Genomic DNA, 14,252 nt, shown 5'->3' with positions numbered 1-14,252 from the left:
GCTCAGCAGCGGCGGGAAGCAGCCGGCGCCATGTTGGCTCCCTGAGAAAGCGGCCGAGGCTTCATCCCCCCCCGGCCCGCCCAGCCGGTCCTGTGGTACGGGGGAACGCGCCCCTCCCGCCCTCGGTACTGCTGAGTGCCTCCACGGCCCCGTCCTTAAACGCAGGGAACACATCCTCCATCTCCCCCCACCCCGGCCTTCCGCCAGCTACGGACCCTCTCCCCCGGCAACCACCGCCCTCACAGGGAGCAGCTCCCGGTTGGAAAGAATCACTTCACCAACATTGCAGCAGAGACAGCGCCAGCTACTCCATGTTTAAAACCTACGCTGAAACCTACCCAGGACAAACAAGGCTTCGAGATTCTACTAGCTGAAAGGAACACAGAGTCCAGCCAAGTGAAGTAGGCAGGTGGAGTGTTTCAATTATATTTTACTCTTCATTAGATTGTTCATTTGAATGTTCATATTACAAAATTAGCTGCCGTGGCCCACAAATGTATGGGACTTCAGGAAACCTGTCTGCTTACTCAAAAGAGCACAAAGTAGTATTTCCTTTCAAAGAACTTTGTGAAACAATACCATATTAATCTTCAATACCGTATTAATTTTTAAAGCTAACAGCGCTAAAGTTTTGCATAATCTACATGAGTTTTGGTTTGAAATAATTTTACCAACCATTATAAAATTAATGTATTTGCATGTATCAGGTTACAGACATTTGCATTGAAATCAGTGTGAAGTATCCCATGCTGGAACAAGAAGTTTAAGCATTGCTGTTTCAACAGCAGCTCATTGCCTCAGAACCAAGTTTGCACAAAGTACTAAACAAGAAAATGCAAGACATTGTTTCCCCACAAAACTGTTAAAAGTCTGTTACAAGCAACAATAAAATGCCTTCTAGACAGGAAGCATTTATAAAATGCAGCGCGCTCTCAGCTAGCGAAGTGCTTGCACAGGGGCATTCACTTCATTCTCCCCATTTATATTCAAAAACCTGAAGTGATAATTTACCAGATGAAGAGAACACATGTCCTCTGAAACGTTTTTACTTTACTTGGGGAAACTGGCAATTGCAGATACTTCACTGACTCTAGCTTCTGGCTGAAGTGAACTAGGCAGCAGCTGCTGAGATCAGGATAAAAGTTTTTGAGGCAAACTTGTACAGTTAAAAACATTCAAGGAAAGCTAGTTGGAGCTGCTAACTCACCATGCACTCACTCCTGAAGAAACACCACGCTAACATTACAGACTTCACATTGTATTAGGCTTGCAGCATTCAAAACCACAAGGAGGAAACTCTTCATATATTCCATTCCCTTGTATCTACCCCACCTATGTTTTACACATATGCCAATCATGCCCGCAGGTGACCTAATACTGTTTCAGTCTCTTGTTTGTAAAAAAGAAAAATCACTCCTATTCTATTGGGTTTAAATCCCTGAAGAATCCATACTGTGTATGGAAGGCTCTTAAGTTTTGTGCCTTTACAAGCTTGATGCAAATAAATGCACAGTAAATGTTCACTGTGCAGTTTTCCTCCCCTTGAGTTTTATCCCCTTCCCTCCCAATAACTAAAGCCAAAGTTTAAAACCAAAGCATGAATATGTTACCAGCACACGTGGACAGGTTTACAGTATTGTTTTTAAAGAACAAATGACAAAGAGCATTCAAGAATATTGCAATTTTTTTTTAAAACAGACAAGTAGCAAAAATTTATACCACCTGGAATAAAACTGCCGAGACAAAGCTCTTTACATACACCTGCATGTTGCTGTAATACTTAAATAAGTAACACCGATGCAAGGAACATTTCTCTTAATGGCTACTAGTGTTCAAAAAGTGTCGGATTATGGAGTTAAGTAGGTCTTTGTACCCTGTGAATTAAAATTCTGCAGGTGGCACTGAGACACTTCTCAGAATGGAGTCACATAGCTTTCACTTTGATTTGCTTCATCTTCATCTGCTTCTTCTCAAGTTTTTTCTGCTCACGCCGCAACGCAGCTTCCTGTAGGCAAGGACAGAGAGATCTGAATGAACGTCGGTGGTCTTCAAAGAGCAAGCTGATCATTTCAGAAGAACCAAACAAAAAAAGACCTCCAGTACTTGGGTTCACATCTCTAACCACATGAGCTGCCTCCTCACTGGGAGCCTTTGCATGTTTCAGAAAGCAACAGCGTATACCCTGAAAGTTGTCTGCCTTCCAGCAAATAAGAAATCACAGTTGGCCATCGCTGGTATACCTCCAGGCAGCCCTGGACATACACGGGAGAAATCTGCCAGTAGCTTGTAACAGTCTGAAAAATCAGTCTCACCTCCAGCCGACGCTGTTTTTCAGGATCCTCTTCGTTCATGATTCGCTCCTTCTCTGCCCGTTTTTTCTCTTCTCGACGGGACTGGGCAGCCTCCTGTCTTTGCACGTGAGTTAGTTTAAGGAAGTTCTCTTCCACGCGAGCCCTGTTCTTGTCAGCTTTTTGTTTACCCTTTTCACAGAGAAAAGCAAATGCAGTTAATATGGATTTCCCCATGAACAGGATGCAGTATCTCTGGTAGTCATATTAGAAACATAAGGCTCCCAATCTTAAGATTAAGGATCCAATGGTAATGGTTGCAATTTCATACAATATTCAGAAGACAGAAAAATATACACTACTTACTTCTCTGTTCAGACGGAACTTCTTTGCTTTGTCAATAGAGTAGATAACCATGCTCATCAGAGGCAGCAAAGACTCCATGTCCTTTGGGGAAGTGTTGCCTGAACCAGGCACTGAAAAAAAAAAAAAAAAAAGTTTCTTGTTAATTCAGAGAGGTTGGCAGGATTTTTCTACTTGCTGTAACGCTCTTTCCTTATTGCTCACACCATTCATGAAAGAAAGATGTTCTTATCCTCCTCTTTAGGAAGGACATAACTAACTAAAAGAGGCGTTTAGCTTTGGAGATCACATTTAGATTCCTCGCGCAGTGACAGGGACATTTTCCACACACAATCCTTCTTGGTTTTATTAGTACAGAATACAAACATGAGGGTTGAATTCAGGCTCTGACATTAGCTCCAAGTGAAGCTACGGCCTTGAATTTTGAAGAGAACTATGGGCCTTTTCTAGAATAGACTCCCAACAGGCTGTTTTTATTTCAAACCAGGGTTAACCAAGTAACTCTGTGCAAGCTCCAACTGCAAGGCATGTGGCTTAAAAACAAGCCATCTTCCAATGGTGACCTAATACAACCACCAGTAGAGACAGGAGTATGAACTAAGATCAATAATAGCAAGATTGAGTATCCTATTATCATGATGATATGTCGTTCAGTCCCTAGTGTTATTACTGCCTTCTGTTTACTAGTTAATCAATCGATGATCCCGTTAGATGCACTGAAGTCATTCGTCATATCTTATCTTCCATAGGTGACAGAACTTGAACGTGTGACTTACACAAATAAAGCACAACACCCCCCAGATACACATACACACATTTACACCAGTTCTCTTACCGTTAAATGTAAACAAAAGTGTCTTTTTAGTTTCGGGCAGTTTTGTAAGCTGACCCTCCCTGGTAGGAAAGAAAAAAGTGGCTGGAATGAGTGAAGAAAGATACAGGCATACAAAATACCTAACGTTGTTAGGGAAAACTTCATCAAGAACCAAGACAGACTTGCAAACTACTTGAATAAAATAAAAAAGATTAAAAGCCTGGCTGTAACCAAATTTAAATTTCAAACTATTCAGATTCCTGAAGTGTTTTACTCAAAAGCATGCAGTGAAAAGGCATTAGTGTAAAAACATACTAGCACCACCCAATCTGATTGTCAGAGGTCATCTGAGCCCTAAGAAGTCCTGTATATTTTTAATTACATTCAGTTTTACATAGGCCCTGTTGTTTATACTACTACAGATCTTCTATAAATATCAGTTAGAAAAAAACACCCCAACATTTTCTAAAGAAGTCAAGTCTTCACTGCCCAAAAACCCACAGTATTCTAATATAAGAAAGTCAGACCTACGTTTCACAGATCCTCCATAGCCTAGCAATTTCAGTACAAGGTACACATACTGCTATCTTATAATTAAATCAAAGTATGTTCCTTTTTTTGGAGGACAGTTTCAAGTTTTGATATGGATCATTTATTTATATGCCTGCGAGCATAATACACCCTTGCAAAAAACCTACATGGTAATTCAGGTAAGATAAATCACCCACAACTTGGCAATTCTGAAGCAGCAGCTAAAAGCACCTCAAGACTAGGAGGCTTAGAGAAACAGAATAGATACTGCATCTGTGTATTTCTGAAGCACAGCTGAGAATCAATCTGAACAAAAGTACCCAAGCGATAGATTCAACAGCAGAATGTTTAGCCATATCGGCTAGGGAAGGGCAAGCACCCTTGATTATTTTTTTTTTTTTTTACACTGCAGACTTCGCTTAAACCTAGTTCTCAATGCATTCAAATAGCATCCAAGTTAATGTGTTGAGTTCTCCTGCAGTGTTACTTCTTGACCCTTAAACTCTAACATGCCGTATACCTTTAGTGGGATTACTCAGTTGTTTTCCATGCAGCTGTGTAGGCTGTAGCTGCCAGGTGTTACCTGAAAGTTGCAGCTGCCCAAACTATAGCTTAACCAGCACACAAAAATATTAACACAATACAGCACCTTGATCTTCTGAACTAATGCAACATTTGGAAGCATTGGGTGTGTTATTTATTCACCTGCTTCACCTTTACTCCCAATTTCTCTTTGTGTGCATTCCAGCAGGCTTCACACTGCAAACAAGTTTGTGAGCCTCTATTTTGCTTAGTGTTATAATAGCTACTGGGAGGAGAGATCTAGCTTTATACGTACTCTTGCATAAGTTTTGGACCGGAGAACTGGTCCGAGAATTGGACAGACTCAATCTTGTCAGCATAGTGCGTGAGGAAATGTATCATCTGAAAGAGAAACTGGGATTAGTTTTTCCCAACACCAATCCACCTGCAGCCTACCCATTCCATATGGGTTTGCCAAAGTGTCCATATATCACTCAGAAAATTGCTGTGCTCAGCTTCCCACAGTGACACTGACATTTAAACGGTCAATTTTTTTAGCTTTTGCTAGAAGGGGCCTCAATGCATGGAATTAGTGTGAGCAACTCAGATATTAGATATCTAACTCTCATTTGGGATTTTCCAATTCATTTGGTAACAGATGTCAACTCTGAGGACCTGCAGACACACCATCAACACCCTCCTTTGTCCTGACTGTTGAAGTTAACTTCCAGGCTTTGAGAGGCAGTTTTAAGTCTGCAGTTCATGTTAGACTAACAGTTGCTATGTAAAAGGAATAGAGGTGTGAGAATTACATCCTTCTTCCAGCCCTTAAGCTTCCTTAGGGTCTTGATTTCTCTAGATCTCACTAGGGCCATTTGGCTCTCCTACTGTGATGTTTACAGGAGATAAAGATTAGAGCTTCTCTGCATAGGCTCTAAGTGCCAGGGTTACCAAGGAAGATTTGTACTAATTAATTCAGGATTACCTTAGCGTCCATCATTCCCTCTGTGACCTCCCCCATCTCCGACAAGATAGCCAGCGAATCTGGAAGCCCATATTTTGCACCAGACTTAGGTTTATCACTGCAGAACTCACTCTGTTTCAAAGCAAACAAGGGGAAAGAAATAAACACAAGCTTGTAAGTATCTTATCAGACTGAACTGTTCCAGCACAGCAGGACCCCTAAAAGTACCTGATAAGAAACAGTAACAATACACTAACTCAGTCACTCAGTCTGGCTGGGGACATTTCAAGCATGAAGTCAAGCATGCAGTAGCAATAGCCCTTAAGTTAGTATTTCCCTTCAATACCGAGTACTTTAAGGAAAAAGATAAAACAACTGTAATACATCCATGTGGGAATGCTGAGAGTGGATTAAGGCATTTTGCTTATATTGTTTGGTAACAGAACAAAAACAACTGGCATCATACCAACCACAACTGAGTGCGACTGAGTGCTGTTACTTGAGACAAGCTATGAGAGAAAAGATTTGCAAACCACTGCTTGTTATCACTGGATTCTTTGCAAGCTTCAGGGCTTGAACACATGGAAAGTTTTAATTTCAGATCACATAAAAGCAGATGACTTAGACCCAAACTTTCCACATCACGTATTGCTAATGAAGTTTACTTTTCAATCCTTGAAAAAGTCATTTGTGCAAATTAAATGAAGTGACACTCGTGCATATCCTGACAATATACTTCAGCTTCCTCCTAGATGAACTACACACCAAAAGGAAGATGTAAGCTGCTTTCGATTGCCTCTTTCCCGCAGTTCTGACAGCAGCTGGCTAGCACTTCAGATGTTTGACAGCATTAGAGTTTCATCCGTTACATGAAAATGTCTTTTCCCCACACACTAATTCCAACAGATCAGTCACAAGTTTTCAGCTGTTCCCAAGAAAATAAGCGATCTACAGATCACAGGTTCTTACATCCTATTCTTTATCATGTTAGTATTCCCAATGTGAACATGCATACCAGGTCCTGCATCTCTTTCTGAAGTCGCACCAGTGCTTTTCTCGTTCCAACAGCAAACACATAGGTGTCCATATCTTCATCATTCATTGTTACTTTTATTTGCTGTGGGACAGAATGTTATTAGTCTTGATCAGATCTATACAACGTACTCTGCCTTCAGACTACTGGCCAAATGGAGACCTATGCGTTCTGTGACTTCAATGTTTGTCTGACACTTTGATTCATAAGAACAAAGACTAAGCGAGGCCATGCACAGCTAAGATAAACGTTGATTTAAAGCTTCTCAGTGTGTCTTCAGGTAAGGTAGCTTTTTAATTTTACTGAGTAATCAATTCAGTATTCTGGTGCAACGCTACAGTGTAATGACCGACTAGAACAGCAGAGTTAGAAGGCTTACTTGCAGTACAGATATCCATTGCTTATGAGCAACTGCCCACATCTAAATCTAAATATTTTTAATAGATATAAGTAAATACAATTATAGATACATGGAAAGAGCATTCACAGTGCACATGGCCACTGTTCTTCCAAAATGTAACCTCTCTTGGCATTTATATGGTGAGATTCCCCTCATCTCCAAGAGCAAGGGCCAGACAAAAAGTACCATTACAGGAGGACAGCCCTGCATATGCATATCCAGGCCAGCATATGCATTAAGCAGCTCTGTTCAGGCAGATTGGACAGAAGAACAATCATTAAGTACTTCAGATTGTAAAACCACTTTTTATCAAGATGAGGTCTTGAAGCATGATAGACTGTTCACAAAACCACTCAAACAATAAAACCCACAGATAAAACAATTTCCAGTCATCAGCAGTTTGCATTTCACAGGCAGAAAAGAAATACGAATTATTCTTTCAGATTGCTTCAACAGTTACTGAACTGGAAGACACAGAATACTATAGAAAAACACCTAGCAGTTCACTTGTGTGTCATAAGAACAATCAAAAGCAGCAGAGCAGAACCAAAGGAACACAACAATTAATCACAGCTAACCTAAAGGGCTGAGTACATACCACTTGGTCAGAAGCTGGCCTCATCATGCGCGCAAGAACGTTCAGTAGGTCTTGTCTCTTGAGAAACTAAAACCACAAGTTTGTAAACACAGAAGAAGATAATTAAACATACCTGAAGTGCAGCACTTCATGGGCAGATAGCAGTGGGGCTCAAGGAAAAAGAGGACAGTTATAAGCAGATGTTTTTTCATAGAATAATTTAGCTTTGAAGGGCCCTTTGGAAGTCACCTATACTGCTCAAAAGCAGGCCTACTTTCTGCATTAGATTAGTTTCTCAGGGCCTTGTACCCTCAAGTTATGAGCTGAACCAACGTGTGGAGCTGTTCCGCCCCAGGTGCGGAACTTTGTCAGTTGTACTTCATTGGAATTCCTGTTGGTCCATTCCTCCAACACGCTAAAGTCCCTCTACCTGGCAGCCAGGCTCTTCAGCATCCAGCTACATATGTTTACGCTATATGTCTGGTTTCTGTACTCTTTCTGTAAGCATTCACTTTTACCTACTCTAATGGGCAGAATACAGGCCTGTACACATCTTCAGTCTGACCAGTCTTCCCTTCATGTGTGCATACTCAGAACCCTGTCTCTGAATGTGAGCAAAAGAGCCGAGCTAGGACTCCTTGTTGCTCACACTGGAATGGAAAAGCCTCTAGAACCTGAAAACTGGTGACAGGTAAACAGTGCTACAAACTCACTCATCCTTACCTTTAGCTGGATGAGCATTCCTTCACAGCACACCCTTCCAGAACACCACAAGTTATATATATGTTCATTTTCTTGATTTAGTTTCCCAGTGCTTGTGGCTTCTTTATTAGTGCCATCATCCCCTGAAGAAAAACAACAGTGAGAGAGAACTGCAGTCTAAAAATCACAAATGTAAACACCAAAGTTCATCAGTAGGCTTAGAGCTCAGTTGTTGCTGGATTACTTCAGTATCACCGTGATGTTTCTGAATAATTTATACTATAACACCATAATCTAATTTCAGCTCTGGAAGACCGGCACACTATTTGTCTACACACAGAGCTGTCACTAGTGCTATCACGCGTCTGCATAGAAAAAGTTACTCTTCTCTACAGCCTACATGCAGGTCTAAAACCCCCTTTATTCACATAAGCTAAAAAGGGATCCTAGTCATTATGGAACTCACCAACAAGAGCAAAGTTACTTTCTAGCAGCTCCCTGTGAGTATTGAACCATGCATGAGCCAGACGGTTGTTTTTGTTCTTCCCAATGATGTAATTCATGATGTAAGCAAGAAGACCTGTTACCATCAGGATCTCCATGTAGTAACTCTCCCAGCTGTTTTGAAGGTGAGCAGGGACCTACGGTAAGTGAACGGAGACTGGTTTTTACCTATTGAATGAGTGGATTCCATATACACAAACAATTTGGAAAACACAGACTACTGGAGAAGCTTCATCTCAAACACAGCAGTAAGCTTCACAAAGGCGACAGGACAGAGCTAAGCCCACGTAACACATTTGGCTCTCCTGGGGCACATTAATCATACGGGAAAAAAACGATAACAGCATTCCCAAAATACCTGGCTAATACAAAATACTTCTCTCTTCCAAGTGCGCCTGTGCTAGCATGTATCCCTCAGAGTAGGCAACAGCCCAGCATTTCAACCCACTGATTATTTGAGCTTGATGCCCTGCCCATCACAGCATTATCTGATCATCGTGTAACTTCTGTTGAAATCTAAAGTAACACCCAATGTCCAGGAGCATTTTCAGGATGCCACCAAGAGCCACAGACTGCGTGGGGGAGCAGGGAAGCCTGCCTGACCTTGCCATCTTCAGAGAATAATTAGCTGTTCTGCTATCACTGTATCACCCTTCAGCCATAAAAGTAGCCAAACCTTAATTTTCACTACCAAGGTCAGCCATAACACTTAAAAAGAGATCTTAGGGATAATAAAAATGCAGGCCTCAAGCACCTGATCATTCTGTAAAAGACTCTCTTGGGAGGCAACAAGAAGGTAATGCAGGGTGGACAGAGAGACTGGCTTCAGAAACCATCAGAGGAGTCAATTTCTAATCTGAAACTTTAGCCATAGACAAGCTAAAAATACACTATGTTTACTGTAAGCATATCATCATTGCAACTTCCTCTTTATGTGTTGACAAAACACTCATTCTGGGATGTATGGTTTTTCTCTGGATTAAATGATGCTCATCACTACAGTTCCTCCACTTCTCCCCCATAGTCAGATGGGTAAAAGAAGCTAAGTCATAAAACGCTTTGGTCAAAACTATGTTTCAAAAGGTCTGTTTTAATGAAGAATTTCCTGATCTATATTCCAATTACAATTCTCAGTTTGAGTACAGAATAGAGCATTGATCCAAGGATGGCAGTTCCAGCAGCTTCAAACAGAGATCAGCAGACCAAAGGCACCTGCCCTGAAGTTTTACTTTTGTTGCTATTTAAAGCACTGTAAACCAATGCAGAAGAGCATGGAATTGGGAGCTGGCACACCTGGATCATATTCTGGTGCTATCCTGTTGCATTATTTCAGGTTTTTCTTGTCTCCACGCTTCTTCCCATTTCTGCACTGTCTCTTGTTAATTCAAATGGCAAATTCTTTAGGACAGATTCTCTCTTAAGTGTATGTTTGTACACCAGTGACATTATTGGCATACCGCCTTAAAAAATAAGTGATGAAACACCAAATAGAAAGCGGATCAACATTTATACCTACATTAACTATTGTTATGGGGTCTTTATTTTTGCTAGGAGATGCATCTGGTTTCTCTTCATAGCCTTCAAACTCCTCATCATCATATGGTTCACTCTCGGTGTCACCTTCCTAAAGGACAAAATCACAAACAGCATGAAAATCCAAAGTCCAGTAAGCAAAATCCAAAAAGATAAGGTGAGAAAGAAAGACGTAGAGATGCTATTAGGAAACACATAGAGGAAGGAGATGAGGCATTACCTGTGCATCTGCATCATCAAAGTCTTCCTGATTCTCATCCCGACCTTCAAGCTCTACAGTGGCTTCTTCTTCATCATCTTCCGTAGTGATGATCCTCTGAGGAGACTCTGTGACTGCATCTTCATTAACATCTTCAAATTCAGCAAAGTCATTATCATCGTATTCCATAATGTCATCTCCATCCTCAAATTCGTCATATTTTGCCAAAGAAAAACTCCATGGGATGAACAGGACAGCAATAAAAATATACAAATTCTTCATTTTCACTGGGGCAAGCAAACAAAAAAAAAACCAAACATTGCAAAAAATCCTTATCAATTCTGTTACATCCCACCTCCAGTAATGCCCAACTTCCATGAGCAATTTAAAAACACTATCAGGGTCAGACCAGAGACAGAAATAAACCCCTGCCTGATCTTGCCATCTTCTGTATAAAGAAAGTGAATACTCTTACAAGAAAAAAATAACTTTGAAGGTGAGGTTCTACAATCTCTTGCTTGTAGCAGGAGCAGCTGAGGCAGCAGCAAGTTCACACCTGGCCAAGCTGTTCAGGTGAGCAAGTTCTGGAAGCAGAGATGTTCCACTATAAAACTGACTCTCCAATAGCATCTCTCAGTCAGTCAGTGTTGCCAGCTCATTTCGAAGACCACACACTGTGCCTACAGTTGTTATTAATTAGCAATTAGACACAGTCAGATCAATGAATGTGTAACAGCAGCAGTCAACCCTAAAATGCACTCCATTCATTTACTTTACACAGCAATGCCCCGATAGCCTCTGCTCATTTAAAACTGCTCATCTTTGATTTTCTAGACTGCACGCTCAGAATCCGGTCCCATAGCACCCCAGCACTATTTCTGTTTAGAGATAGAGACCTTTTGTTGCTGTAAGCTCTACAAAAAAAAAGGCAGGAAGAGGATGGATATTGCACTGGTCCCCAAAACAACAGAGTAAACTGGGGCTCATGAGACTAAAGCTCTCTCTCCACAGATCTGCCGAAACAATTTGTCAGTTCACCGGGGGTTTTTTGCCCTCAGCTTCCTAGTTCTCTTCTGCTTGATCTCAAAGCAGTCCCGGTCTCCCGCTCAGACTGTACATCACCGAGAATTATACATTAGCAAGGTCCAAAGAAAGAGCCTCTCAAGGCAGCAGTAACCCTGCTACTGCATTTCACAAATAGCTACGGAGGATCGGCTGTGTCAGACTTGGCAGTAAGACTCATTTTTACTCCCTCCCGCAACCAGATCTGAGTAGCAACTTGAATGTTAATGAGATTGTTCTCTTAAAAACTTGAAATAGAAACAATTTGTTTCTAAATTAGACCAGCACTGCTCTGAGCGCCACATGCAGGGAACCCACTGCTACGAATGACAAGGATGGCTAAAATAAACGCCTTTGTCAAAGACTTCTCATTCTAGCAAAAACCTGAACAGAACACATTCCCAAAAACATTACACAAGACGGGAAGTAGAGCAAGGCAGAGCCCAGGAATTTAGCATATTATTTGGGTATGTCAAATTTGATGTGAATTTAAACAGAAAAACAAAACACTATTTCCATATGACAGAATTTGCATTCAGAGGTTAAAAACACCGGGACAACAGAGCCACCTGCTCAACCAAACCCCAAGAGTTTCATAATAACAACTGAGACTACTGCAGTATATCCACAAAAGACCCTACAACTCCATAAAGCCTTATGCAAAATAAACTTCTGCAGCTGATTCCAAAGAGACCGTTGAACTAGAGATGGGTGAAAACCAGAACACGTTCCTAACTCAGCCCTCTCTGCCACAAGGCAGAACAGGTTCTAAGTACGAACAACTCCACGAAGCACAGTATGCTTTGGCAGGCCCTCCACAAGCCACATGCCGCCGACCTGCCCTCGCAAGAGCAGCCGATTCATCAACCGATCTCCACACAGGCGAGAGGGAAGGGAGAGCGCCAGGCCCCAGCAGGTCTGGCCCCCACCGTGACCCATCAGCCTAAAGCAGGGACACCCACCGCGGGTGCTGCTCGCGTCCCGCCCTGCCGTGGATCCCCTCGCTCCAGGCACACGCCTCCGCTCCCAGCTCCTTCCAGGGACACAAGTCAAGGTTAGCGAGGCTAAAATTAGCTCCCTACTTCCCCACCGCTCCGGGGCGCGGGCGCCCCTCTCCTGCCCCACACGCCCGACTCCCCATGGCCCTGCCCCACACCTCCGCTCCCCCTTCCCCACTCCCTCGCCCCTCGCCCGGCCCCAGAGGAGTGCTGGGAGCCCCAGAGGGGTGCTGGGAGCCCCAGGCCCCCCGGCCCCGCTGCCAGCGCCTCCTGCCCCTGCGGGGCATAGTACAGGCTCCGCACGCCCAGGGCCCTCGGGGCCCGGCCGCTCCTCTCGGGGGCACTACGGGGCCGAGGACGGCCGGTAACGGGGAGTGGAAAAGGGGAGGGGGTGAGGCTGGCCCGGCCGCCCCCGGGGAGGCGGGTGCGGGGTGCCCCACCCCGGCAGGGCGCGGGGCTGCCGCTGCGGGGCCGCGGGACCCGGCCCGGGGCCGCGCGTTACCTGAGTCACGCGGCGCTGCCGCCGCTTAGGCCCGGCCCTCGCCCTCCGCTCAGCGCCCGCCGCCGCGGCCGCAAGCGGCGCAGCCTGCGTGCTTTGCGTAGCGGGGGGCATGCGCACTGCGGGCTGCCCGCGGCGGCCGCCCGGGCTGCGTGTGCGCGGGGGTGCGTGTATGTGTCCACGGGTGTGCGGTGGGCAGGAGAACCCCCAGCCTCGCGGCTGAGGAAGCAGCCGGGCCCCAGTACCCCCTGCGCCGCCCCGAGGCTGGCGCCGAGGGCGGCCCGGGAGGCTCACGCCTTGCCCGGTTCCACCGCCCTCCTCCCGCGGCTTCACCTGCCGCTAGCGCGCATGCTCCGCGGGGCGCGCTGACCTCAGCGCGTCACGGACGTACGCACGTTGGTGCGTAGGTACGTCGCGTCTCCACCCCCCGCCCCGGTAACCGGGGGAGCGGCGGCCGGCGGCTGCGGTGCCCGAGGGGTGAGTGAGGGGACGCGGGGCCGGGCACGGCAGGGCAGGGCGGGGCGGCGCGGCGGCTCCTCCCCCGCCGGCCAGCGGCGCCCCTCGCGGGCGGGAGCCGGCGGGACCGCGGCCTAGTGCGCGGGCTCGGGCAGCCTCGGCCTGGCCCGCACAAAGGGCCCGCCCCCGTGCCGGGGCCCCGCGGGCGGGAAGGGCTGTGAGGGGCCCCGCCACCGGCCCCGCGCAGGGCCCGGTGTGCCCGGAGAGCGCGCCGCGGTGAGGAAGCTGCGGCTCCCTCCGCTGCGCCTGCCCTGGGGCAGGGGGCTCTCCGCGGCGCTGGGGCCGCCTGTCTCCTTTCGTGCCGTGCCCAGGGAAGGGCGATCTCGGCGGGCGGGGGGCCCTCCTCTCTTCAGCAACCGCCAGAAACGGGAACAGCTAGGACATGTTGCCGCGTTTCCCTCAGCTCCAGGGGATCCGTAGAAAGGGTCCGTGCCTTCGCGTTTCCTCCCTCGGAACGGCGTTGGCAGGGAAGCCAAGCCTCGGCAGTTAGCCTACGGTCTCACCCTGCGTTTCATAGCTCTCCTGTAGGAACCCTCTCGGTGTTCGCTCACTAGTGGGCTCCGTGGGCAAACAGACCACGTTTTGTACTTTTGCAGCTGTATGACAGAATAAAAGAATGATTCTTTTTATTTTCTGGGGTGGTGGGAGGAAAAAATAGTCGGTGAGTACAGTGAGGAAGAATCCTTAAAATCAGATGTGATGGCTTAAAAGATTGTCCGCAGTGCTGTCAGCAGCAGAAGTGCAAAG

General features: G+C 45.5%; 2 protein-coding genes across 5 annotated transcripts in view; one reads left to right on the top strand and one right to left on the bottom strand.

Annotated features, from left to right (window-relative positions):
• Positions 1-412: 412 nt before the first annotated feature.
• Positions 413-13,204, bottom strand: CCDC47 (coiled-coil domain containing 47). Of its 2 annotated transcripts, XM_075522957.1 has the most exons (14): positions 12,993-13,037; positions 12,455-12,525; positions 10,452-10,717; positions 10,215-10,322; positions 8,661-8,835; positions 8,216-8,337; positions 7,514-7,579; positions 6,498-6,599; positions 5,504-5,614; positions 4,835-4,920; positions 3,487-3,545; positions 2,655-2,764; positions 2,313-2,480; positions 413-2,005 (listed from the first exon to the last, which is right to left on the bottom strand). In XM_075522957.1, exons 3-14 carry the CDS (start codon positions 10,710-10,712, stop codon positions 1,925-1,927), a joined length of 1,449 nt encoding a protein of 482 aa, XP_075379072.1. In that variant the 5' UTR covers positions 10,713-10,717; positions 12,455-12,525; positions 12,993-13,037; the 3' UTR covers positions 413-1,924. The 2 variants fall into 2 exon arrangements, with proteins under 2 accessions (XP_075379072.1, XP_075379071.1); XM_075522956.1 differs by lacking the exon at positions 12,455-12,525 and having other exon boundaries at positions 12,993-13,204.
• DDX42 (DEAD-box helicase 42) overlaps positions 12,432-14,252 on the top strand; it is a 20,482-nt gene continuing 18,661 nt past the window's right edge. Inside the window, exon 1 of one of the 3 annotated variants that reach the window (XM_075522952.1) lies at positions 12,432-12,546. The gene's annotated coding sequence lies outside the window, so the exon portion shown is untranslated. Of the gene's footprint in view, positions 12,547-13,338; positions 13,467-13,689; positions 13,931-14,252 lie in introns of those variants that run through there. The other 2 variants (XM_075522950.1, XM_075522953.1) reach the window with 2 other exon arrangements.

This window comes from Mycteria americana, chromosome 22 (assembly GCF_035582795.1).
Source record: "Mycteria americana isolate JAX WOST 10 ecotype Jacksonville Zoo and Gardens chromosome 22, USCA_MyAme_1.0, whole genome shotgun sequence".
Classification (NCBI taxonomy): Eukaryota; Metazoa; Chordata; class Aves; order Ciconiiformes; family Ciconiidae; genus Mycteria; species Mycteria americana.
This window is presented reverse-complemented; position numbering and strand designations above follow the sequence as displayed.

Excerpts from the sequence above, each read along its gene's own strand:
- CCDC47 (XM_075522956.1), bottom strand. The coding sequence starts at position 10,712 with ATGAAGAATTTGTATATTTTTATTGCTGTCCTGTTCATCCCATGGAGT. Across the intron at positions 10,323-10,451 it reads TTGATGATGCAGATGCACAG|GAAGGTGACACCGAGAGTGA; the intron begins GTAATGCCTCAT and ends TTTGTCCTTTAG. Across the intron at positions 5,615-6,497 it reads AGAAAGAGATGCAGGACCTG|AGTGAGTTCTGCAGTGATAA; the intron begins GTATGCATGTTC and ends GCTTTGAAACAG.